Raw genomic sequence first — 26772 nt, 5'->3', positions numbered from 1 at the left:
CTAAGGCAGGAGGATCTCCTTGAGTCTAACGACAGCCATAACTAAACGACGAGTTCTTATCTCAAAAACACTGGATAACTAAACCACTTCAGCTCGTCACTGTTTACTCTCGGGCGCACTAATGCTGTAACTGTATCTGGCACAAAGATTAATGCATTAAATAATGCTGACAAAAATTGTTGTCCCTCCCCCATTTGTCGTTTTGGTGTTTTTATTTCTACTTCAATCTCTGGCCACGTGAGATGAGACATTATGCTGACTGGGTTATATTATGAATGCACTAAAATAAACAGACAGATGAAGCAGTACGCTATTTCCAAAAGCAGTGCAAGTGGAGTGAAAGCATTTCCATACGAACCTGGCTTTAAAAACTGGGCTGTCAAAAGAACAGTTAAATGTAACACAAAGTAAGAAACTGTCCGATCACTAATGGTCGCTTTATTTTTTTATCTTTTTTTTTTTGTATTGTTTTCAATTCACTGCTTGCAAGTAATGTATTTATTAAAGAAGACTGAAAGCATAAGTAAAATCACAAGTCAAGAGCAGCTGAGAGATTCAAGAGCAGTGTGTTGTGACTGACACAGTGAAAGGAAAAGCCAATGTTAAGGGGAGAAAAAGAAAAGTTCAGGTCATACACATTAGCACTTTGACAACACCACTCAAGAGGCTGACTGTCACCTCTGAGGAAAGCTACTGTATGGAATGCTAGTGGTATTACTCTTCTAAAACCTAATGTTAAACTGCTCTAACTAAATACTCTTTTCTCGACTTTGCTGAGTAGGAGCAGAGAATGGAATGTTCGAGCCTATGAACTATCGAACATGCCACTGAGGCCTTCTGACTAAAATAGGCAACAACAAAGCTGTAGACATGCCTCCTCACCAGCCTCAAGTAAACGAGTAACTAATAAAGAAATCTGGGCCTCTCCTATCATTTCAAACTACCTGCTTTTGAAAGAAAGGCTGCTGTGTGGCTCAGCAGTATTCAGTACAATCTCCTACCAAAAAGTAAGAGGGAAAAAAAAGCAAGTGGTGGCTATGATGAAGAAACATTTTATACCTGTAAGAAATTGACAAAGAATAAGTTTTTTTTTTAAATTGGTGTGTGCATGCACGTGTGTGTGTGTGTGTGTGTGTGTGTGTGTGTGTGTGTGTGTGTGTGTGCGTGCATGTTCCTGAGTAGGTCAGGGGTGTCAGATACCCAGGAGCTGGAGTTAACAGGTACCTAAGAGCTTCCCTAATGTGGATGTGAAGAATCAACTTGGTCCTCTGCAAGAACAACACTCACTCTTAACCACTTGGTCATTTCTCCAGCCCACAGAATAAATTTAAAAAGAAAAGAAAGAAGAGAAGTAAGGCCAGGTGTGGTAGCACACACTTATTCTCTCTCAGCACTTGGGAAGCAAAAGCACCCAGATCTCTTCAGTTCAAGTATAGCCTGATCTACAGGACATGTCCTGTTCCAAAGACAGCCAAGGCTACATAAGGAGACCCTGTCTCAATAAAACAAAATAAAGTAATAGACAAATTGAAGGAAGGAAAAAAATTAAAAGCCCCAGGGGACTTGAGAATGATGGATACAAGGAAAACACAACAAAACGCTTTTATAAAAAAATAAGACTTGTCCATCTCTGAACTATAAAAATTTTCACCATCAATAAACAAGGGGTTCAATTACTATCCTGCAGAAAACAAGTAATGTATTTTATTTAGGACTGTGATTCTGTGGTTTTCTCATGATAGAGTCTCATGGCTATAATGGTAGATTGACATAAAAACTTAAACTTTCAACAGGTAATAGTGACAGAAAATAGAAAATGAGCATTAAATATAATTCTAAAATTGTTAACTACTGGAAAAAATCAGCAACTCTTTACTATTTTGTCACTACAATAATTACAAAAGTATTTTTTAAGTAATAAAAATAAAATACATAAGGCCAGACATAGTGGCACATATCTGCAATTCCAGCACTTGAGAGACAAAAACCCACCTAGTCTACTCAGTGAGTTCCAGGACTACAGTATGGATTAGACTTAAAAAGAATAAGAGCCGGAGGTGGCAGCGCACACCTTTAGTCCCAGCACTTGGGAAACAGAGACAGGAGGATCTCTGAGTTTGAGGCCAGCCTGGTCTACAGAGCTAGTTCTAAGATAGCCAAGGTTACACAGAGAAATCCTGTCTAGGAAAAAAAAAAAAAAAAAAAAAAAAAAATTAAGAGAAAGCCAGGCATGGTGGCTCATCCTTTTTATTCCAGAAATTGGAGACAGAGGCAGGTGGATCTCTGAGTTCAAGGCCAGCCTGACATCAGTTTCAGGACAGTCAGAGCTACATAATAGGGAGATTTGTTTCAAAAAACAAAAAACGAAAGAAAGAAGAAGAAAAAGAAACAAAGAAAAGGCTATGGGGTATAATGTCATGTGCCTATAATCCCACTGAGAGATGGAAGGAAGATCAGAGATCCAAATCATCCTCTGAAGCCAGTATAGGCTACAAGAAATTGTCTCAACAAGATAGCCACGTGTGATAGTTCACACTGAAATCCTAGAACTTGAGAGGTTAGACCAGTATTGCCATGATTTAAAAGCCATCTTGAGCTGTACTGGCATGGACAACAGGGAGACACTGTCCAAAAAGAGAGAAAAGAAAAAAGTTAATAATGTCTACATACGAGTTTTAAATTTATTTTACAAAAACAAATTTTAATCTTCTTTGTTAGTCTTTTCAAATAATGCAATTTACAATCACAAAGATGTATGGTGGTAATAGGCTAGGCTGTTTACAATTTAAATGTACATGTAAGAATTACAAGGAGGGGCTGGAGAGATGGCTCAGAGGTTAAGAGCACTGGCTGCTCTTCCAGAGTTCAATTCCCAGCACCCACATGTCAGCTCACAACTGTCTGTAACTCCAAGATCTGATACCCTCACAGAGACATACATGCAGGCAAAACACCAATGTACATTAAAAAAAAAAAAAAAAAAAAAAAAAAAAAAAAAAAAAAAAAAAAAAAAAACAAGGAATTTCTATTTTAAGCTAAGAAATAAGTCAAAGGAATTTTTCTTAAGGAGGATACACAAAAATTATTTTCTACCTTATTCAGTTTCCAGAGCTGAGATTCAAAATGGCAGCTCTATGTTCTTCAGCTGAAAATGAAATCCTACTGTGTTCAAATGAAGCTGAGCTGAAAATCCATTTCGGGGGGTGGGGGTGGGGGTGGTAGAATTACATCAATTGACTTGTTTTGGCTTTCTCTTTCTAAAATTCAAACATAAATTAAAATCATGTATTACCACCAAGCATGGTGGTGTGCATCTTTAATACCAGCATTCAGGAGATAAAGGCAGGCAGATCTCTGCAAGTTAGAGGCCAGCATGGTCTACAAAGTGAGTTCCAGGACAGCCAAAGCTGTTACACAGCGAGATCTTGTCTCAAAAAAACCACAAACATAAAAGAAAGAAAAAAGAAAAAAGAAAAAAAAAATTCCATACTACCAACATGTGTTCTTGTCTATTATGTGGGAGTTTTCAAATAAGAAGATCTTCAAAAGCTAGAAGTGTTTTATAAGTAACCACCAATAATGCTTAAAATGTAATACCAATATTAAAAAAGAAAACAAATAAAAACATCATTAACTATTTTAGATGGTCCTTAACATTTTTATCTATTAATTAAACACTAAGTAGAAAACTTTCCCAGGAACTACTCTCTGCTCCATGTAACTATATACTGCCCCAGTAACAAGGACCATTTGGCAACACCATCATCATGTATGATGGGAGCCTACCAAAACATAGATAAAAAACTATTTTAGCTAAAGGAGCTGGCTACAAGTTTTGACACTAGAAAATAGAATCTCATATCTCAAGAGAAAACTACACTTCTGATATATCAGTGACTAAATAAATATTAATCCCAGACTCAATTTTCTTTTAGTTGACAACCAACCACATTCAATTTATAAAATTTGGCCCATTTTCAGCAGGACAAAAATGGTCTCTTGAGTGGGTTGTAAGCTTTGCTGATTGTGTATTAGAGAGACTCTATAAGCAAGAACCAAAGCTACCAGGTGAACCCATGCAAAGAACAAATTTGTAAAAATTCCCCAAACAAAAAACATCTACAGCTCACTACAGATGACAAATGAAGGCTAGAGAGAAAAGCCATAGAGTAATGCTACACCATTCAGCTCCAAGAAGCACATTGTTTGTTGTGCAGTCCACATAAAGTCACTGCTAAGAGTCAAATCAGCAGTCTCACCAAGTTACATTTTGGAACTAGTGGAGTCCACAGATCTAAACAGATGTGCAATATAACAAAACTCCAGCTATACATGTGCTACTAAATCCTTAGATAAGTAAGCTAAACATTGACAACTAGAGTTTGAAAACTTAACACTAATTTTTAAAACCCACTCAACCTGACAATTCCTAAAGTCAGGATTTTAATCAGTCAGGTAGAATGAAAAAGCAACTAATGGCTGATGGACAGTTGTACTTGGTACATTAGTACAACTGGACCAATGACAGCATCTTTTCAAATCTATGATGTAGGCATTTGGTCTTTTGTTCAACTTTTATTAGCCTATCTGATTTATCATCTTCAAACTAAGATAAAGGTCACAAAAGATCATATCCTAAACCATAACAACCAATTCTTTTAATTATAATAGAATCTAAGATTGTGCTACGGCTTTAGATTATATTTAGTTTTCCAAATATTTTAAATGCATGGAGGTCATAATTGTGGCTTGGACTTCAAAATCTCATAAACTAACAACTTTTAAAGTTCAAACTAAAAAAGTTGTTTGTGGTAAAGAAAAAAATGTTAGATTTTGTTCTCACCATAATTCAGATAATCAAATTACCTGCCAATTCTAATGTAATTTTCTTAGAAAATGTTTTACTCTTGATCAGAAGGGTATTTTGTTAGTTGAAATAAAGTAAAACTTTATAGTAAATATTATCAAATACTTTATGAATCTTAGATTTTTGTTTTTAACATTTGCCTACTAAAACTGAACAATTGTATCATCTCACTAACAGACTTCAGAAGTTCACTTAAGGTATAATTTATTAGCATCTTTGAGTCTCATTTCACGTATTGCTGGTTTGTATCAAATATGCTCTATTATGAATCAAATAGCTTTAATTCCATACTTGTAACAGCCCTTCATACAGGCATATTCTTGACCCAAACCTGGGCAGACCTCCACAGCTATCAGCTGCTGCAGGTCACCCTTCTTATTTATTTAAATGGCTACAATTTTAGCTCCTGCAATGATCTGTAGACTCCCAAAGCTGTGTATTCCCAGCCACTTTTGAGTTGCATGCTGTAGCAAAACAGTCAGCACCTCTCAAGATATTGCTGCAGAGAAAGATTTTAATTCAGCAGAGGCTCTTTCTGTGTTAGAAGCAACATTTCCCCCTTAGAACAAAACAGCTCAAGATAGCCAGCCAGCCCTGTAAGTAAATATATACTTATTATCTGGTGGACATTCAGATGATAGGGGACTTTTGCCTTTGGATAAGAAGGAACACTACCTACTTTGATATCAATCACGTAGGAGTTCTTTTAAAACTTCAAATTTTTTTTTTTTTTTTTTTTTTTTTTTTTTTTTTTTTTGGTTTTCAAGACAGGGTTTCTCTGTGTAGCTTTGAGCCTTTCCTGGGACTCACTTGGTAGCCCAGGCTGGCCTCGAACTCACAGAGATCCGCCTGGCTCTGCCTCCCGAGTGCTGGGATTAAAGGCGTGCGCCACCACCGCCCGGCTTAAAACTTCAAATTTTATTTCCAAATGATTACATAGCAGAACTAAAGCCCTTTGTTTTCTGGGTCCCAACTTTTCTTTTTTTGAGTCCTACTTCTATTTAACACAATGCATCCTACAAAGGTCTTCTGCTATTACTTAAACTACCAATTCACAATTAATATGTATGTTTATGGATTCCAGCAATAATTTTCTATTAGAAATATAACTTAATATAATATATTCATCTCTGACCACACATTTATTTTAAAAAGTAAAGATGTGGTCTGAGCACAGTATCATTTGTTATTTTAAACGGAGATTAACATTATCTAATAAAGAAGACTTAAGCCAATTCTACTCTTACTCACTGAGATTACTGGGCAATGATTACACAAGCAGACTGTCTTGTCACAGTGCTTTGCTTATGAATACGACATGTCCAAGAAAAAAGTCCTGGGCACTGTGAGGAAACAGAATCATTAGTCTCATGTCACAGGAATGGCTTAAAAGAATTATAATGTGGACCTAATACAGGATTTAAAAGTGCTAAATGTCAATGCTTTAAAAAAAAAAATATTGAGTACATTGACAATGAACCAGGCTCCAGATTCAGACTAATTAAACTTCCTGATACTGACAAGTCAAAGTACTCAACGGAAATAGCTTATCCGTGTGCCTCACAGAATACGGTACTAGGGAGTTGTTACTAGTGGTTTGTTCTTAAAATTCTGACACAAAGAAATATTTTTAAATTAAAATGGGAAAACTAAATCATTTTCTATTACAAAACCATGTATCTTGCCTATGGATTTCATTATAAAATTCTGCCTGATGATAATCTCCAAAACAGAACAAGGCACATATCTTGGTGATTTTTAACTTAGCAAAATGGGCGTGGCATTTTAATCTTCTGTTAAAATATAAAACTGGACTTTCAGCACATTATCAGATATGAACTCTCCCTCTGCAGCATTATCACATGCGTCATCAATTACTGCCATGCCTAGTCTAGCATCATGCCAGCACATGAAGACAGAAAGTACTATATGCAGTGTTCACTGGACCAGAAAGACAGAAATAAGAAGGGGAGGGAGGGGAGAAAGAAACCCTAGAGAAGAAATTAAAAAAAAGGCAGACCGTGCAATACAAACCAGATCATGGCTGCTTAGCTAATATGGGCCAACTGCTGTGGAAGAAAAATGTCGAACACCCCAAGTTGTGTAAATTTCTGTAAACATCTAAACACACACACAAACACACACAACACCAACCTAATTAGGAACATAAATATATGTTGATCCTTTACTATGTTAGTTTTGAAAATAAGAACTAAATTATCTATCTATACTTTCTAAGCCTCCTTGTTATCTCCCAGAAGAAAAGGCAACCAGTGTTTCTTCCATGGAGGGGGACCTATCTTGACTGATATAAAACTAGGACTCCCTTTCTGACCTTTTATCCATTCCAGCTTTACCAATGCTTCAAAGAAATCCTTTGAAGTATGTATATATATAAGCATAAAGCATATGTATTTATATAAGCATAAAGTTTTAATACTGACAGTAACAAGTTTAGACACTTTAACAATGGATAGTTATTCAAAAATAATGTTTTCTTTTTTAAGTGCTCAAAACATAAGACTTTTTTTTTTTTAATTAAGAGACAGAGAAAATAAATTTCCTTGTTCTATGACTTGGTATCATTGATGTCATAGGTTAAGAACTGCGAAAGACAAAAATAAATAACTTTTGACCTGGAAACAAAAAACAAAAACAAACAAACAAAAAAACCACCAAACATTCCTTAAGCTACAGAGACTAAGCTTACCATGTCTCCTTCCAGGGGTCTAACAGTTTGCTACTTAACTGTTTCTACTGGAACATTTCACACATGATTATACTGCCCAGAAAAGGTATTAAAGGATCAAAATACATTTTACTCCTTTATTCAATTTATAAAAACACTACACCCAACTTTCTGTCTTTATCAAAGCTTAATATGGGCCAAAATGACATTTTTCCCATTAAATCCTGACTTTTCTGTGTTCCACTGACTTCCCAACACTATAAAACCACATCCAAAGCTCACCTAATTACACAGGGCATGCAGGGTACTGGCTCCAAACCGTACTATTCCTTCTACCTAAGTTTAACTTCACTCACGTCACTGCCACACGAGCTCTGCCTAACTAACTGACTAAGACCCAAAGTGAGCACGGGTCATCTTACCGATTCTATAGGCTTGTCAAGGGATGCTTGCTCAATCTCCAAATGTCCTTCTTCATACTGATCAAAGTGATTACCCTGGAAAAAAAACCCTGCAGTTATTTTTCAAAAGTAATTAATATTAAAGTGACTGATAATCCAACCAAGTACAAATTATTTTTAGTACTCTTTTTCAGCAGAAAACCAAAACTGTACCACAAATTGAGACTCTTAAAAAGAAAAAATTCTATAAGGCCCAGTGAAATGGCTCCGTACTGTAAAGGCACATGCCACCAAGCCTGACCACCCAAGTTTGATCCCTGGCACCCACACGATGGAAGAGAACCTACTTCAGCCAAGTTGTCCCACGATAGCCTCATGTGTGCCATAAAACACACAAACCCCACATACTGCTAAATAAAAAAATATATTTTTCTTAAAAATTGCCACCAGATGATGCAGCTCAGAGTTAGAGTTCTTAATCAGCACACATGAGGTCCTAGGTTCAGTCCTGGGAGACAGAAGGTATGCACTCACCCATAAAATCAGTTCAGGATAGGAAAGACGGCTCAGAAGGGAAGTATGCAAGCCTGGTAACCTGAGTTTGATCCTCAGAACCCATGTAGAAGTGGAAAGAGAGAAGAACTCCATAAAGTCATCCTCTGACCACCACATGTAATAAGCTATGCCATGTGAACACAGACTCTTCACGAGAATTTAGAGGTATAATTTGTTGCGGGTTATTTGATCGCACTATGAAATTCCCAAACTGTGTTAATAAAATTAACCTTGGGTGGGGGGCAGAGCCAGCAACTAGTTGACAAAAATTAATCATAGAGAGAACAGAGGGCAAAGGAAGATGGATAGAGACACACCGGAAGCAATAGGGAGAGACTTAGGAGATTCTCAGGTCTTTTTGGTTTGGGATGGAAGGAGAGACACTCTCTTGTGTGTCTCTGACCAAAAAGTAAGGCCAGCTGGTTGCTTCTCGGCTTCTCTGATCTAGCAGGTTTTCACCCCAACATCTGACTCCCAAGTCTTTATTGGTAAATAGAACAACTTAGATAAAAATAATAATTCACTGGTAAACAAGCTGACGAGCAGGCCTGGCACACACCTTTGATCCCAGTACTTTCGAGGCAGAAGCAGGTAGATCTCTGAGTTGGAAGTCAGAACAAATTCCAGGACAGCAGTGCCACACAACAAAAAAGGATGGGGGGTGGGGTGGGGGAGACGCATGAGGACAGGGACACGTTGCTTACTATGCACAAGACTCTAAGTTCAATCACCAGCACAGGAAAATAACAAAAAGAAAGGAAGAAATAGTGAAAGATGGCAGGCAAGCAAAACAAAAAGAAAAAGCGTAAGTGTCTATATCTGGAGCTAGAGAGACAGTTCAGTGGTTAAGAGTACTGACTGCTCTTCCAAAAGACCCAAGTTTGATTCCCTTTGCTGACATGTTGGCTCAAAACCATCTGTAACTCCAACCCCAGGGGATCTAAAGGCACCAAGCATCCATGTGGTGTGCTGTGGGATGGGCTGTATGTCAAATGCTCTGATTGGTCAATAAATAAAACACTGATTGGCCAGTGGCCAGGCAGGAAGTATAGGTGGGACTAACAGAGAGGAGAAAGGAGGGAACAAGAAGACAGAGGGAGACAATGCCAGCCGCCATGACAAGATGCATGTGAAGACGCCAGTGAGCCATGAGGCAAGGTATAGATTTATGGAAATGGATTAATTTAAGATATAAGAACAGTTAGCAAAAAGCCTGCCACAGCCATACAGTTTGTAAGCAATATAAGTCTCTGTGTTTACTTGGTCGGGTCTGAGCGACTGTGGGACTGGAGGGTGATAAAGATTTGTCCTGACCGTGGGCAAGGCAGGAAAACTCTAGCTACAGTGGTGCACAGGTACACATGCAGACAAAACACCCATACACATTTTTTAAAAACATCTATGACTGGGAGCCTGGAAAGATAGCTCAGCAGATAAGAGAGAGCACTGGCTACTCTTGCAGATCTGGATTCAGTTCACAGCATCCACATGGCGGCTCACAACCCTCTGTAACCCCAGTTCCAGCATCCTCTTCTTGCCTCAGGCACTAGACATGACACAGTAGACACACATGCATGCAGGCAAAACATTCAAACAAATTTTATAAATATATAATAGAGTTTAAAAGAGTCTGTGTCTGGGAGCTAGAGATGCTGCTCAGAGTAAAGTATTTTCCCAGAATGCAAGAGACCCTACATTCAATCACAAGCCCTGGGAAATTAAAAAAAAAAAAAAAAAGGACTAAATCTAAAATTCTGAACTCTTTTTCCCCCAACAAATGTCTAAATTGTTAACTAAAAACATTATCAACATCCACGTGACATCTATGCTTAAACTGACTGCATCAGGAAGACAGCATTGCTTTTTAACTATTTTTATTATATTTACTTATTTATATGTGTGCTTGTGCATCCATGAATGTGCCAATCCACCATGAGGAGGTCAGAGGTCCACTTCATGAGTCAGTTCTTTATTCCAATATGTGGGTCCCACAGATCAAATTCAGGTAGTCAGGTTTGTCTGCAAGAGCCGTGGTATTGGCTCTGTATTCTTTTTTGTTGTTAAGATTGCCAGATCATGGTGGGGCATGTCTTTAATAATCCCAGCACTCAGGAGGCAGAGGCAGGTGGGAACTGAGTTCAAGGCCAGCCTGGTCTACAAAGTGAGTTCCAGTACAGCCAAGGGTACACAGAGAAACCCTTAATTATGTGTGAATGCAGGTGCCCAAGGAGGAGGCCAGAGGCACTGTATCTTCTTGGAGTTGTGAGCTGCCTGATATGGGTGCTGGAAACTGAACGCAGGTTCTCTACAAGAGCAGAACTTTCTCTTAACTACTGAGCCATCTCTCCAGTCTTAATTCATGTTTCTTTATGCTCTAGAAAGTAAGTCATAGCGAAGTATGGGGTAGCACATCTGTAATTCCAGGACAGAAGCAGAAGAATTGATAGTTCTACCCCATCATCCTGGAGGGGGCTACCCAGAAAAATGCTGTTCAAAACAAAACAAAATGTCACACTAGAAGAACATACAGAAAAGTTGCATCATACTGAGTTGCCAACATTGTTTTTTGTAGATGATTTGGTCTGCTGAGAGATAAATGTGCCTGTACAATGTTATATGTAAGCATAATCAAACAAATTGTCATTGAAACAAGAAGACAAAGCAGTTAAGATTTCTAGGAAGTTATTTCTAACTGCAGTTTTTTTCAGACCTATCTTTCCTATCATTAGGAAAGAATAAATCATAAGATAGCATTGAATCAAATATTAATTTTCTGGCTGGTTCCCTCTTTTTCCTGTATTGAGGATATATATGTATTTTTAATGTTTTGTTTTTGAAAAAGAAAGAATGAATGTTGTGTTATGGTTCTGGGGAAATCTATCCCAGGCCTTGCACATTCTAAACAAGCACACTCTACTATTCAGTTCCATCTCCACCCCTAAAAACACTTAGGAGGACTGTCTTGATGGCTTAGAGCAGTGTTTTTCAACCTGTGGGGTCCAAACCCCTTTGGGGGTCAAACAATCCTTTCACAGGGTTGCCTGAGACCATCAGAAAACACAGATATTTACATTACAATTCATAACAGTAGCAAAACTAGTTATGAAGTAGCAACGAAAATAACTTTATGGATGGGAGGGTCACCACAACATGAGGCTGAAGCATTAAAAAAGTTGAGAACCACTGGCTTAGATGGCAAAAGCAGTTGGTGAGCAAGACTGAAAACCTGAGTTCAATCCCCAGAACATGAGGTGGAAAGAGAGAACCACCTCCCAAAACAGTTGTCCTCTGAACTTCCACTATCTGCTGTGGCACACGTGCCCCCACATATAAATAGATAGATAGCCCCTTCCCCTGGCTGGCAGCGCGGAGGCCGCACAATGCCTGGAGTTACTGCAAAAGATGTTAACCAGCAGGAGTTCGTCAGAGCTCTGGCAGCCTTCCTCAAAAAGTCCAGGAAGCTGAAAGTCCCCGAATGGGTGGACACAGTCAAGCTGGCCAAGCATAAAGAGCTTGCCTCCTATGATGAGAACTGGTTCTACACACGAGCTGCTTCCACAGCAAGGCACCTGTACCTCCCAGGTGGTACTGGAGTTGGCTCCATGACCAAGATCTATGGAGGACGGCAGAGAAACGGTGTTAGGCCCAGTCACTTCAGCAGAAGCTCCAAGAGTGTGACCCACTGTGTCCTCCAAGCCCTAAGGGGCTAAAAATGGTGGAAAAGGACCAAGATGGGGGCTGCAAGCTAACACCTCAGGGACAGAGATCTGGACAGAATTGCCAGATAGGTGGCAGCTGCCAACAAGAAGCATTAGAACAAAGCATGTTGGGTTAATAAATTGCCTCATTCATAAAATAGATAGATAGATGATAGACAGACAGACAGACAGATAGATAGATAAACAAATAAATATAGTAATGAAAATGTTACTTATGCCAGGCAGTGGTAGTGCACGCCTTTAATCCCAGCACTTGAGAGAGGCAGAAGCAGGTAGATCTCTGTGAGTTTGAGGCCAACCTGGTCTACAAAGTGAGTTCTAGGACAGCCAGGACTGTTATACAGAAAAACTATGTCTCAAAAACCAAAAACAAACAAAAAAAAAGTTAGTTACCAAATTCAGTGGGCTCAAAGTGGGTTTTTTGTTTTGTTTTTGCTTTTTTTGAAACAAGGTCTATTTAGTCTTGGCTGTCCTGAAACTCGATATATAGACCAGGCTAGCTCCAACTCACAAAGATCCTCTTGCCTTTATTTTCTGAATGCTGGGTTTATTAAGGGCATGAGCCACCACGACTGCCCCCCATGTGGTTTTTCTTTTTCTTTTTCTTGGTTTCTCGAGACAGGGTTTCTCTATGTAGCTTTTGGAGCCTATCTTGGAACTCGCTCTGTCGACCAGGCTGGCCTCGAACTCACAGAGATCCACCTGCCTCTGCCTCCTGAGTGCTGGGATTAAAGGCATGCACCACCACCACCACCACCACCACCACCACCACCACCACCACCACCACCACACCACCACCGCTGGAACTCCTTGTAGTTTTTATTTAGTAATTTAACTTTAGTTCACTTTATTTATTATTTGGGTATGCATGTGTTTGCATTCACTTGCAGGTATGATGTGTGTGTGGGCAAATACTCATGGCCCTTGTGTGGAAGACAGAGGATAACTGGAAGCTTGTTCTCTTTCCACATTTTTGTAGGTGCTATAGAATATTTTAACTATGTAAAGATGTGTTACATTTGTTTATGTTACATTTGTTTAATTATGAAAGGATGTGTTACTGTTTTACCTTGTCTGCCTAAGGCACCTAATTGGTCTTAGTAAAAAGCTGACCAGTCAATAGCTAGACAGAAGAGGAATAGGCAGGGCTGGCAGGCAGAGAGAATTAATAGGAGGAGAAATCTAGGTTCGAGAAAGGAGGAGGAGAGAACAAGGGAGATGTCTGGAGCCAGACAGGCAGTCACCAAGCCAGCAGACACAGAGTAGGACACACAGAAAGAAAGGTAAAAAGCCCTGAAGCAAAAGGTATATAAACAGGTTAATTTAGTTGAAAAGAGTTAGTCAGAAATGAGCCTAAGCCGGGCAGTGGTGGCGCACACCTTTAATCCCAGCACTCGGGAGGCAGAGGCAGGCGGATCTCTGTGAGTTCAAGGCCAGCCTGGTCTCCAAAGTGAGTTCCAGGAAAGGCGCAAAGCTACACAGAGAAACCCTGTCTAGAAAAACAAAACAAAACAAAAAAAAAAAAAAAAAAAGAAAGAAAGAAATGAGCCTAAGCTAGGACGAGCATTCAAAACTAATAATAAGTCTCCATGTCATGATTTGGGAGCTGGTTGGTGGCCTAAAAGAGAAAAATCTGGAATAGTAGGTTCTGGGGAATCAGCTCAGGTCATCAGGTTTCTCAGCAAGAGCACTGGCTTAAACCACATTGCTGGCCCAGGTCTTAAGTTTCTGATGAATGATCATATCAATTAACAAAGCTGTAAACATGACTTTTTTCCATCTAGATGAGGTGTGAGCCAAGCTTAAATTGATTTTAATTTCGACATGCCTCTTAGTCTACCTTTAACTTAATTCTGGCTAGTAAATATATTAAGACACGCCTCTGTCTTTCCCTGCCATCACCAACAAAAATTCCTTTTTTGTTTTGTTTTTTCCAGACAGAGTTTCTCTGTGTAACAGCCTTATCTGTCCCAGAACTCACTTTGTAGGCCAGGCTGGCCTCGAACTCAGAGAGATCTGCCTGTTTTTACCTTCCTAGTGGCGGGGACTAAAGGCATGCACCACCATGCTTGGCATTTGTTTGCTTCTTGTCTCAGGTAGCCCATGCTGTCCTTGGACTCACTATAAGGAGCTGAGGACACTGACATACACTGCCACACCCAGCTTTATCTTTTCTACTCCATTTACCAACACTCCTTAGAGACTGTCTAATGTCTCTGAGCAAACTTAGTACTGTGGCCCTACCTCACAACTCAAATAACATATTTATCTATAATTAAGGATTTTTTTCACTATTACAATTATGTGTATGCATGTGTGTGTACACATTTGTGCCACGGCACACATATGGAGGTCAGAGGACAAGTTGTGGGAGTTAGTTCTCTCCTCCTACTATGTGGGTCCTACAGATTGAACTCAGGCTTTTGGTAGCAAGCACCTTTAACCATAGCTGTTTGCTGACCTCAATTTGGACTTCTAAATTCAAATCATATAATGATGTTGGGTATAGGCATAGCTCAGTTGAAAACTATGTTTGCCAAATATTCACAAAGCTCTGGGTTCAATCTCCAACATCACACAGACCAGGTATGGTGGCATACACCATCCCAGCCAGCACTTAGGAGACAGAGGCAGGAGGAACAGAAATTCAACATCATCCTTGGCTACACAGCAAGTTCAAGACCAGTCTGGGATATATGAGACTGTCTCAAAAGAAAAAGTTACAAAATGACTTTGTTTCTACCTTCCATAGATAAATGGATGGATGGATGGATGGATGGAAGGAAGGAAGGAAGGGGAAAGTGCAGTAAGTGATTCCTATAATCACATGGTAAAGGAGAAAACTATCACAACTGTCCTCTGACCTCCACAAGCACACTGTGGCACTCACAGGCCACGCTCATCCATACAAACACAATAAATAATAAATGTCCTTTTTGGGGGGGGGCAGTCTCATTATTAGACAGGCTGGCCCTGAACCCACAAAGATCCACCTGCCTTTGCTTCCTAAAAGCTAGGATTATATATGTATGTGCCATCATACCCTGCTAAACTTCAAATTTTGAAAGAAGTGGCATGAGGCAGACACAACCATACAAGACAGTCATATTTATTTAATCTATTAACAAACACAAACACATTCCAAATGAATAAATTTTACTATTGAAAGGGAATGTATCAAGAGAGAGAAGAAAAAAAACTATCCTTGAAACGGAAAATCAGGCTGGTCAATGGTAGCACACGCTTTTAATTGGGGGCACTCAGGAGGCAGAGGCAGACAGATGTCATGCGTTTGAGGTCAGCCTGGTTTACAGAGCTAGTTCCAGGACAGCCAGTGCTACAGAAACAAACCCTGTTTCAAAAAAAAAAAAAAAGAAAGAAAAAGAAAACTTTTCTTTTGATATTTTTATTAAGTAATTAATCAATTAATTAATTTTTCCCAGCCAGATCACAGGGCATTCTGGATATTAATAGCATCATTTTTTACTGCAATTTTAAAAGTTAACAGAAGATGATTGGTGGTGGTACATGCCTTTAATCCCAACTCTCAGGAAGCAGAGGTAGGTGATCTCTGAGTTCCAGGACACCTTGGTCTACAGAGCAAGCTCCAGGACAGTCAGGGCTAAACAGAGAAACCCTGTCTCACAACCCACCTCCCCCCAAAAAAAGGCCTAAGGGGAGCTGGAGAGATGGCTCAGCGGTTAAGAGCATTGACTGTTCTTCCAGAGGTCCTGAGTTCAATTCCCAGCAACCACATGGTGGCTCACAACCATCTGTAGTGAGATCTGGTGCCCTCTTCTGGCCTGCAGGGACACATGCAGGCAGAACACTATATATATATATATATATAGTAAATAAACCAATCTTAAAAAAAAAATTATTTAAAAAAAAAAAAAAGCCTAAGAAGCGAGGTAAGCGAGGTGTGGTGTCATTTGTCTCTAATCCTAGCACTCAATTCAAGTTGCAAAGGAAAGGGAGTTAGAGTTTAGGACCAGCCTGGACTACACAAGAAGTTCCTATCTCAAGAAAGACAAAATCAGCAGAAAAAGGTAAGGGGAAGGGAAGGGACCAGAGCTGAGAGAAGAGAGAGAAAAAACTCTTCTACAGTACTCTAGTCAGAATGTTGTAACAAGACAATAAAAGCACACTGCTAGATAATAAAAGCCCTTGTCTCAACCATTTTGCTCAAAAAATATGCAGAAAAAATACAACTGTTTTCCTCTGATTTTGATCATGCAAGAACAGCCTTGAAATAAGAATCAGATTAATAATACAGTTGTCCAAATCCATTCTCGGACTCTACACTATGGTGAGAAAAAAAAATGCACAATCATATGCAGCCTTGTAACCACACTTCTTTCCAACGCCATCCTTCCACCAAAAGATCATTATTCATTTATTTATTTTGGTTTTTCCAGACAGGGTTTCTCTGTGTAACAGTCCTGGCTGTCCTAGAACTCGCTCTGTAGACCAGGCTGGCCTTGAACTCACAGAGATCCACTTGTCTTTGCCTCTCCAGTGCTGGGATTAAAGGTGTGCACACCACCAAATAGCATAAAAGATTTTTTTTTCCAAAAGATCTTTTTTTTTTTTTTTTTAAGATTTATTTATTTATTATGTATACAGTGTTCTGTTTGCATGTGTCCCTGCAGGCCAGAAGAAGGCACCAGATCTCATTACAGATGGTTGTGAGCCACCATATGGGTGCTGGGAATTGAACTCAGGACCTCTGGAAGAACAGCCAGTGCTCTTAACCTCTGAGCCATCTCTCCAGCCCCCAAAAGATCTTTTTTAATGAATGTCTTTCTCTTTGTTATTCATATGGCATTGGAAATATGACTTTCATATAAGCCATGTTTTAAAATGTTTTTTGCTGAAGCTGGAGAGATGGCTCAGAGGTTAAGGACACTGGCTGCTCTTCCAGAGGTCCTGAGTTCAATTCCCAGCAACCACATGGTGGCTCACAACCATCTGTAATGAGATCTGGTGCCCTCTTCTGGTATGCAGGCATACATGCAGGCAGAACACTGTATATATAAGTAAATCTTTTTTCTTTTTTTTTTTTAAGGTTTTTGCATTATATATCCTGTGCCTTTGGGAGTTTTTGTTTTTGTTTTTCCTTCAAAAAAGCATTGGTAGTACACGCCTTTAATCCCAGAACTCAGGAGGCAGAGGCAGAGGCAGAGGCAGAGGCAGGCAGATCTTTTGTGTTTGAGGCCAGACTGGTCTACAGAGTGAGTTCCAGGACAGCCGGGGCTACACAGAGAAACCCTATTTTGGAAAAAAAAAAAAGAAAAGAAAAAGAAAAAGAAAAACAAACAAAAAGAAAGTTTTAATATTTGTATGTGTCCTTAGAGGCCAGAAGAGGACATTTGTTTGGAGAATAAGATCTCAGTATGTGGATCAGGTTGGCCTCTAACTATAGCCCAGACTTGCCTCAGCCTCCTAAACACTGAGATTCCAGGGTGGGACACCAGCATAACCGGACATCCTTTACTTTTTTAATACTTCTAGAGAACCTTCAGCTGATATTCCTTTGGCCTCTATTAGTTTTATCCCTGAATCAAATCCTTTCCATCTCTCATACTATGGGAATGTAAATGGTAATGATTTTATCTAAGTTTTAGTATCCCGAGCATAGCTGACATTGACTTTTTTTTTTAAAGATGTATTTATTATGTATACAGTGTTCTGCCTGTATGTCAGAAGAGGGTGTCAGATTTCATTACAGATGGTTGTGAGCCACCATGTGGTTGCTGGGAATTGAACTCAGGACCTCTGTAAGAACAGCCAGTGCTCTTAACCTCTCAGCCATCTCTCCAGCCCTGACATTGACTTTTATAGCTTATGACATTTGTTCCAATTGAAAGGGAAAAAAAAAAAAAAAAAAGAATAAAATCTGAGTAGGAGGTACTCTTGAACGCATTGGCACAGGAGATCACTTCCTAAATATAACACCAGCAGCACAGACACTGAACATAACAATTAATAAATGGGACCTCTTGAAACTGAGAAGCTTTTGTAGGGCAAAAGACATGGTCAATAAGACAAAAAGACAGCCTACAGAATGGGAAAAGACCTTCACCAACCCCACATCTGACAGAGGAATGATCTCCAAAGTATATAAAGAACTCAAGAAACTAGACATCAAAATACTGAAGAATCCAATTAAAAATGGGCTAAAGAGCTAAACAATTCTCAAAAGAATCACAAATGGCTGAAAGACATTTAAAGAAATGCTCAACATCCTTAATCATCAGAGAAATGCAAATCAAAACGACACTGAGACACCACCTTACACCTGTCAGAATGGCTACGATCAAAAACACTAATGACAGTCAATGTTGGAGAGGATGTGGAGCAAAGGAAACACTCCTCCACTGTTGGTGGGAATGTAAACTTGTACAACCACTGTGGATATCAGTATGGCGGTTTCTCAGAAAATTGGGAATCAATCTACCTCAAGACCCAGCCATACCACTCTTGGGCATATACCCAAGGAATGCTCAATCATACCACAAAGATACATACTCAACTATGATCATAGCAGCACTATTTGTAATAGCCAGAACCTGGAAACAACCTAGATGCCTGTCAACTGAAGAATGGATTAAGAAAATGTGGTACATATACACAATGGAGAACTACTCAGCAGAGAAAAACAATGACAGCATGAAATTTGCAGGCCAATGGATGGAACTAGAAAATATCATCCTGAGTGAGGTAACACAGACCCAGAAGGACAAACACGGTATGTACTCACTCATAAGTGGATACTAGATATAAAGCAAAGAACAATCAGACTGCAACCCACAGAACCAGGGAGGATATATAGCAGGGGGGACCCTAGGATGACTGTGGCTTATAATAAGCTTTGATTTTACTCAATTACTGGGCAAGCCTCAGTGAAACATTTCACTATTAGGATAAGAATTTATACTGTATCAAGCTGATAATAGAAAAATAAATTTAAAAAAAAGAGAATAAAATCTGTCCATTTGTTATTTCTTGCAAACTTGCATTAGAATAGCAACTCTCTTCCATAGTACTAGACAATGCACACACACATAGACACAAAACCTGTTTCTGGGACCTGAATATCTTAAAACTATGAGCCTCTTTTCAAGTAAAACTCTTCTGAGAGTCCCATTCTGTTAATCACCAATGGTACATAAAAGATTCAAGGCACAATTCAATGGTAGAATACTTGTGTAGCATGATCAAGCCCCTGATTTTTGATCCCCAGTATAAGGGGAGGAAAAGGGAGAAAAGGGACCTAAAAAGGAATCCTATAAACATACTACATAAAAGTGACAGATGGCTTTCTTACTGCGGTTTAACACTGTGATCATGTAAACGGATTCTAGAAAGTCCTTGAGCAAATGTTACATTTTTATTATGTTCATTACAATATTTCCCCATGCTAGGCAGAGAAGGGCACCCAGGCTAGGTCTGCTCAGTAAACACCAGGCTCCCAAAACACTCCCTTCTGTCTAAGCCCAGCACTGAGGAGGAGAGGGAAGTCTAGGCCCTGATCCGGCTGCTGACAACAGGTCTTCCACATTTTATCTAATGATCTCAGCTGTCACAGTTCAACTGCCTACAAAATGAGAGGTGCACAGCTACCACACCAAAGTGAAATACAGACTACAATGCCAGATAATTTTCACTTCCTAGGGAAATCCAAAATCAAGCGATGACAAGATGGCTCAGCAAACAAAGGCCCTTGTTGCCAAACCTGCTATGTGCATTTGATCCATGAGACCAAAATAGTGGAGAGAACGAACTCTCACAAATTGTCCTCTGACCTCCACACATGCAACATGGCACCTGGGTGTACACACACATACACACAAACTAATAAATGTGAAAATAGGGAAAAAATACCCCCCCAATAAATAAGTAAGATGTAAAACAATAAAGGATGACACCGACCATCACCTTTAATCACACCACTTGGGAGGCAGCGGCAGGTGGATCTCTGTGAGTTTGTCCAGCCTGGTCTACAAAGTGAGTTCCAGGACAGCCAGAGCTACAGAGAAACTTTTTTTTTTTTTTTTTGGTTTTTCGAGACAGGGTTTCTCTGTGTAGCTTTGAGCCTTTCCTGGAACTCAGTCTGTAGACCAGGCTGGCCTCGAACTCACAGAGATCCACCTGCCTCTGCCTCCCGAGTGCTGGGATTAAAGGCGTGAACCACCACTGCCCGGCCGAGAAACTCTTAAGAAAAACAAAAAACAAAAACAGCCTGAGCCAAATGTGGTGGCTCATGCCTGCATGCAATCCCAGCACTTGGAGACAAATGCTATGAGTCTCAGACAAGGGTAGACTAAAGGTAAGGCCCTGACTTGGAAAAAAAAAAGAGGTATTAATTTCTTTATTGCTGTAATCCTTTTTTTCTTAAAAACTCAATGCACTACTGGCAGTGGTGGCACACGCCTTTAATCCCAGACAAAACAGAACAGAAAACCTGTTAACTGTCTAAAAGGTTCCATTACCTGTGTGACCTATAAGTCTACCTTCCATAATTGATGATCCAATTATATCTGTGTAAAATATAAAAGTCAGACTCAGCTGGTAGTATCAGTCCTGTGCACACAAGACCCAGGGTTCAATCTGGAACTACAGTACAACTGGCATGGCAGAGCATGCCTTATAATCCCAGCATTTGGCAAGCAGAGGGGCAGAAAGATTAGAAGTTCAATGTTAGACTCAGCTAGTAAGTTTGAGGCCAGCCTGAGCTATGTGAGCAGCCCATATCTTTAAAATAAATAAATACACATAGATAATGGATAAAACTGCTAGTGGAAAAAAATGGTCTTGAATACAGGTTCAGGAGCAATGTCAGGCAACAAGATGGTCCAGCAGGTAAAGACACTTGCCTTGCAAGCCTGGTTACCAGAGTTCAATTCCAAAAGTCTCCAAAAAGGTAGAAAGAGATAACTGTAAGTAGTGATCTGACCTTATTTTCATACAAAGGCACTGTGGCATGCCCCCATACACCACACCCACACCCACAAATACTTTAAGAAAAAAAAAAAAGTTAAAAAAACCAATCTAAGGGCTGGAGAGATGGCTCAGAGGTTAAGAGCACTGGCTATTCTTCCAGAGGTCCTGAGTTCAATTCCCAGAAACCACATGGTGGTTCACAACCATCCATAATAGATCTGGTGCCCTTCTCTGGCCTGAAGGGATACATGCAGGCAGAACATTGTATACATAGTAAATAAATCTTAATATATATATATATATATATATATATATATATATATATATATATATATATGGGTTAGAGAGATGGCTTGGTAGTAAGAACATTAGTACTCTCAAAGAGGACCCAAATTTGGCTCCTAGCACCCATGTGAGGCAGCTTACAACTGCCTCTAACTGCACCTTCACAGGATCTGATGCCCTCTTCTGGCTCCTACAGGTACTGCACTCACAAGCACAAACCCCTCACAGATACACACACACTTCATTTTTGAAAAATAAAAATTGGAAAAGCCAATCTAAATACAAGCCCTACAACGTAACAGATGTATTAACCAAGTTACTGAACTATTTATGCTGCAATTACTTCATGTAAAAATGGGAATAATAATAGCAGCTACTGGGGCTGGAGAGATGGCTCAGTGGTTAAGAGCACTGACTGTTCTTCCAGAGGTCCTGAGTTCAATTCCCAGCAACCACATGGTGGCTCACAACCATCTGTAATGAGATCTGGCGCCCTCTTCTGGCCTGCAGTCATACATACTGTATACATAATAAATCTTTAAAAAAAAAAAAAAGCAGCTACTTCATAAGGATTATTGTGAAGATAATATATACAAAACCTAAAGAATAATGCTTTTTTCTCATTTCTTTTTTTTTTAAAAAAGATTTATTTATTTATCATGTATACAGAAGAGTGGGCCATTACAGATGGTTGTGAGGCACCATGTGGTTGCTGGGAATTGAACTCAGGACCTCTGGAAGAGCAGTCAATGCTCTTAACCTCTGAGCCATCTCTCCAGCCCTTTTTTCTCATTTCTTAACATTCTAAATTTTATTTGTCGTTTGTGTGTGGGAACACACACGTGGAGCTGGTCAGAGGACAAATTGCGGGAGTCGGTTTTCTTCAAGCATGTGTGTCCTGGGATTAAACTCAGGCAAGTTTGGTAGAAAGTGACTTTATTAGCTGAACCATCTTACTGGCACCTCATTCAGTTTTTGAAACAGGGTTTCACATAACCCAGGCTGGCCTCGAACTAGCTTACTGACGATATTATCGAAGTCCTAATTTTTCCTACTTCTAACTAAAAAATTCTGGAATTACAGGAGCACACCACCAGAACTGGCTCGCTCGCTCTTTCTTTCTTTCTTTCTTTCTTTCTTTCTTTCTTTCTCTCTCTCTCTCTCTCTCTCTCTCTCTCTCTCTCTCTCTCTCTCTTTCTTTCTTTCTGGAATTACAGGAGCATACCACCAGAACTGGCTCGCTCTTTCTTTCTTTCTTTCTCTTCTTTCTTTCTTTCTTCCTTTCCTTCCTTCCTTCTTTCTTTCTTTTTTTTAAAGACAGGGTCTCGTTATGTATCTCTGGCTGGCCTCAAACTCACAATCTTCCTACCTCCGCCTCCCAAGTGGTAAACATATAAATATGCACTATTTTGCTCAACTCCTTAAAACCTTAAAAGGAGGCTACATTTAACTTGTGAGTAATCTAAACTTGAAACATATTTCAGATACATTACTCAGAGTATTTTACTGTTTCATTTCCTCTTCAATGACTTTAACCAAAGGACACTACTGACAGTGGATCAATGTTTTCTTTTTCTTTTATTAAAACATCCAGGCGGGGCGTGGCCTTGGCATTAATCCCATCACTCAGTAGGCAGAGGCAGGCAGATCTCTGTGAGTTCCAGGCTGGCCCAGTCTACAGAGCAAGTTCCAGGCAGGCTGCAAAGCTACATAGAGAAATGAAACCTGTCTCAAAAAACCAAAAAATATGTGTGTATATGTGTGTGTGTGTGTGTGTGTATATTGACTATTTTCTCATTTTATTATTTTATTGTTACTGTTATTACTACCACAGTACTAAGAATCAAATCCAGGGCCCTTCACAAATTAGGCAAGTGCTCTACCACTGAACTTATTATACCCTGAGCCCTTAAGTTTTCTGTTTGTCTGTTTCTTTGTTTTTCAAGACAAGGCTTCTCTGTGTAGCCTTGGCTGTCCTGGAACTCACTCTGTAGACCAGGCTAGCCTCCAACTTAAGATTGGCCTGCCTCTGCCCTTAATTATTTTTAAAGTAATTTTTTTTTTTTAAGAAACAATAGCATAATTTACAAAAGGGACTGGGAATTTAACTCAGTGGTTGAGAATCTACTACGTATACATACCCATTATACACACAAACATAAGTAAATAAATAAATAATTTTTTAAAATGTAATTTTTAAAAAAAAGAATTTCATTTCTGATTGGTTATTTAACTCAGTGGATAAAGTGCTTGTCTAGTACCAGGAGTTCTAGGTGTGGAAGAGCACCTGTAATCCCAGCACTGTTGGGGGGGGGGATCACAAATTAAGATCATTCCTGGCTACAATGCAGACATAAGGCTAGTGTGGGATACATGACACATGTTCTCAATAAATAAATAAATAAATATTCCATTTCCAATATTCTCTTTACACAAAATACTAGGAGACTCAAATTTTAAGTGGGTTATTTCTGAGCAAGTGCAGAAAATACAGCTAAAAATGTATGTAGTAACATCGAAGAACTAAAAAAAAAAATAATAAAACAACTATGAAGCATCCCTTTTTTTAAATTTTTTTAAAAAGCTGTTATATTTACTTCATGGGAGGTGTCAGAAAACAACCTTTTCTGTTTGGTTCTTTCCCTCCACTTGTGGATCCCAAGAATCTAACTCAGGTCATGAGACTTAAGTCCCTGAACCACCTCCATAGCTGCTATTTTTTTAAATTTACTTTTAATTTCCTCTTCCTTTTTCAGCCATCTAAAATCAGGTGTTTTGTGACTTCTGGAATGAAAATGTATTTTTAATTTGTTATGATCTTGTGTGAGGGACACACATGTGGGGGTCAGAAGACATCTTCTTGGGGTCGGTCTCTCCTTCCACCTCCCAGGGGTCACAAAGGTTGTCAGACTTTCTGGGAGCACAAGGACTTCTTACCCACTGGGTCATCTCACTGGACCATGAAATCAGATTTTATATGAACGCAACTAAAGCATCAAAAAGGGTTCCTACTTAGTTTCTGAGTGACAACACTCACATCCTGATACCCAGTTTTCACGGTCTTCATTCAAAATCCTGTTTGAGCCTGCTGGAATAGTTGAGGGCCATTTTTTCCTCAAAACTTAACTGTCCACACTGTCTGGTTTCAATTTTACTAGGTCACCTTGAATTCTCTTCTCTGAAAAGCATTCAAAGGTTTTCATCATCAGTAATGTATGTCTCTTTAAGTAATCTTAAGTTAATGAAATTAATAAAGCTCATGTACTTTGCACCTGCTTTATTGGGCTTACTATACATGTATAAAGCCTTCTCTGGTATCAACCATCCAAACTGAACCGAATCAAACTTCTGTGGACCTGCGACACATTCTGAAAACACCTTGAGATGCTGTGCTGCAGCCTATACAGCAGGCACATGACCACAAGGGCTTTTCGGCAACCCCCAAATTCCTTACTGCTGCAAAACTTCTCATAGCATTCTACGCACAAGACTGAAACAGTGTTGATTTAAAAAACTGTTCAATTATTTTGTCTATTTACCAACCCAATCATTTCCAAGACTCCAAACCCTTCCAATCGCCTTCTGACACACAGCTACACTATTCCTGTGTTGCTTTGAGTAAGCTCCAAGGAATAAAAACTTGAGTTCTGAGGCTCATCCCTTGACCCAAATTGCTGTTGCCAGAAGATGCGGTAGTAATGCAGTGATTTGCAACTCTGAGGATGTATTTTACCTAGAAATAGCCAAAGGCTACTAAATCCTTTATAGTTCCAATTATTTCTGCAGTAACAATTTCAACAGCTAAAAAAGACGGATTATTCTAATTCGGCCCTGGGGTCCCCCCACCTCAAATGCCTGCCATCACAAGGACATCTTTTCCAGATCAACATTTGCAAATGAAGAAAGAAAAATCAAGGTTTAGGCACGCGTTATCTCACGCTTGGAAAGAAAGGCCATTATTATGCTCCTTATAAATCTTGGTAAGATTCGAAGTTAAGTTTACACCAGTCCACAATCCTAATACCTTACTGTTTCCCAAGCCCAATTAACGGCCTGAAAACAACAGTAGTATTTATACCCAGAGAAAGCTCAATGCTCGCCTAAACAAAAAGGCGTCTGATAAGTAAGAGTACCCCTTCCCGGGGCGAGGACAAGGTTAGACAGACGATAAAAGGTTTGTTTATCACAACGAGGAGAAACGAGAGAAGATTCCCGAGATGATCGGGGCGAGCAGAATTCAAGGGTTCGGAAGCCCTGGCCTGAAAACCACTGGCCCCCAGCCTTCCCAAGCCCAGCCCTCTCCCCGGAGGGCCAGCCCGGCGCCTGCCTGCACAGGGCCCCGGGCCGACCACGGCACAGCCCCACAAAGCACCCAGCCGGGGAGCCGAAAGCCAGCGCCAGCCAGGAGGAAGCCCGCGTCTGAGAGGCGAAGCGAATGGGGGACGGAGCCGGAGACGCGGCCTCGTCGCAGGCTGGGAGGCCCCTCGAGAAATGAGAGGCAGGAAAGGGAGCCGGGTGCAAGGCGGAGCCGAGCGCAGGAGGCCAGGGAGCCGGGAGGCCGGGAGGGGGCGGCCCCGGGCTCGCTGCGAGCCCGCCGCGGGGGTCCTCGGCGCCGCCCGTGTTTACCTGAAAGTCTCTGTCCTCGTTGAAGCGGGAGAAGCGGTCCGCCATTTTGCCGCCTTCACTCCTCCTCAGGACGACGCTCTCCGGTTCGCTCCTTCCCTCCCGCGACACCCGCCCCCTCCCTGCTTCCACGCCTCCTCCCACGCCCACCGGGCGCGCGCAGCTGCGGGCTGCGGGGGGAGGGGGCTGGGAGGGAGGGAGCAAGAATGCGTCCCGACGGGAATTCCGGAGGCGCAGGCGCTTTGTGGGCCCAGAGGCGGAACCTTCGCTCTGCGCCCGGCTTCGCGCACGGCCCGGAGCGACCCTAGGGGGCCGCGCATGCGCACTTCCTCCCGAGCGCCAGAAGCGCTTCCGGAGGGAAAGATCAGCGGGGCCGGGTGTGCGGGGTTTGGGCAGCGTCCTCTCTGCTGCAGTTTACTGGTGGTCAGCAGCCTTTCTCCTGCTCTTGTTCACGTTCAAGCCCAGGCTGTATTTGCCAAGTAATCGTATACAGTAGCACGAGATAGGACTTTAGAGCCGGAGTACTTTGAAGTGTTTTTGTTGGTTTTGGACAGGGTTTCCTGGAGCCCAGGCTGGACTCTAGCTCGCTATGTGCCGAGGCTCCCCTCCACAGTCCAAGGAGAGTCCTCTTTTGTTTTTTTTGTTTTTTTTTTTTTGTTTTGTTTTGTTTTGTTTTTTCGAGACAGG

The 26772-nt window shown here is 40.5% G+C and overlaps 1 protein-coding gene and 1 pseudogene across 11 annotated transcripts in view; one reads left to right on the top strand and one right to left on the bottom strand.

The window, feature by feature from the left end:
• Gpatch8 (G-patch domain containing 8) overlaps nt 1-26292 on the bottom strand; it is a 73751-nt gene extending 47459 nt beyond the window's left edge. For 6 of the 11 annotated variants that reach the window (XM_037201041.1, XM_028882619.1, XM_028882613.1 and 3 more), the window contains exons 1-3: nt 26089-26114; nt 6902-8053; nt 359-376 (exon numbers count right to left, since the gene is read on the bottom strand). Coding sequence is in view for 1 of the 11 variants with exons in the window: in XM_028882608.2 (XP_028738441.1) it covers nt 7979-8053; nt 26089-26133 (120 nt within the window). In the remaining 10 variants the exon portion in view is untranslated. Of the gene's footprint in view, nt 1-358; nt 1128-6901; nt 8060-26088 lie in introns of those variants that run through there. The other 5 variants (XM_028882611.1, XM_028882608.2, XM_028882614.1 and 2 more) reach the window with 5 other exon arrangements.
• On the top strand, nt 11875-12327 carry LOC114702237 (annotated as a pseudogene).
• Nucleotides 26293-26772: the final 480 nt, after the last annotated feature.

This window comes from Peromyscus leucopus, chromosome 8b, assembly GCF_004664715.2.
Source record: "Peromyscus leucopus breed LL Stock chromosome 8b, UCI_PerLeu_2.1, whole genome shotgun sequence".
Classification (NCBI taxonomy): domain Eukaryota; kingdom Metazoa; phylum Chordata; class Mammalia; order Rodentia; family Cricetidae; genus Peromyscus; species Peromyscus leucopus.
Note: the sequence above shows the minus strand (reverse complement) of the source record. Positions and strands in the feature narration are given on the sequence as shown.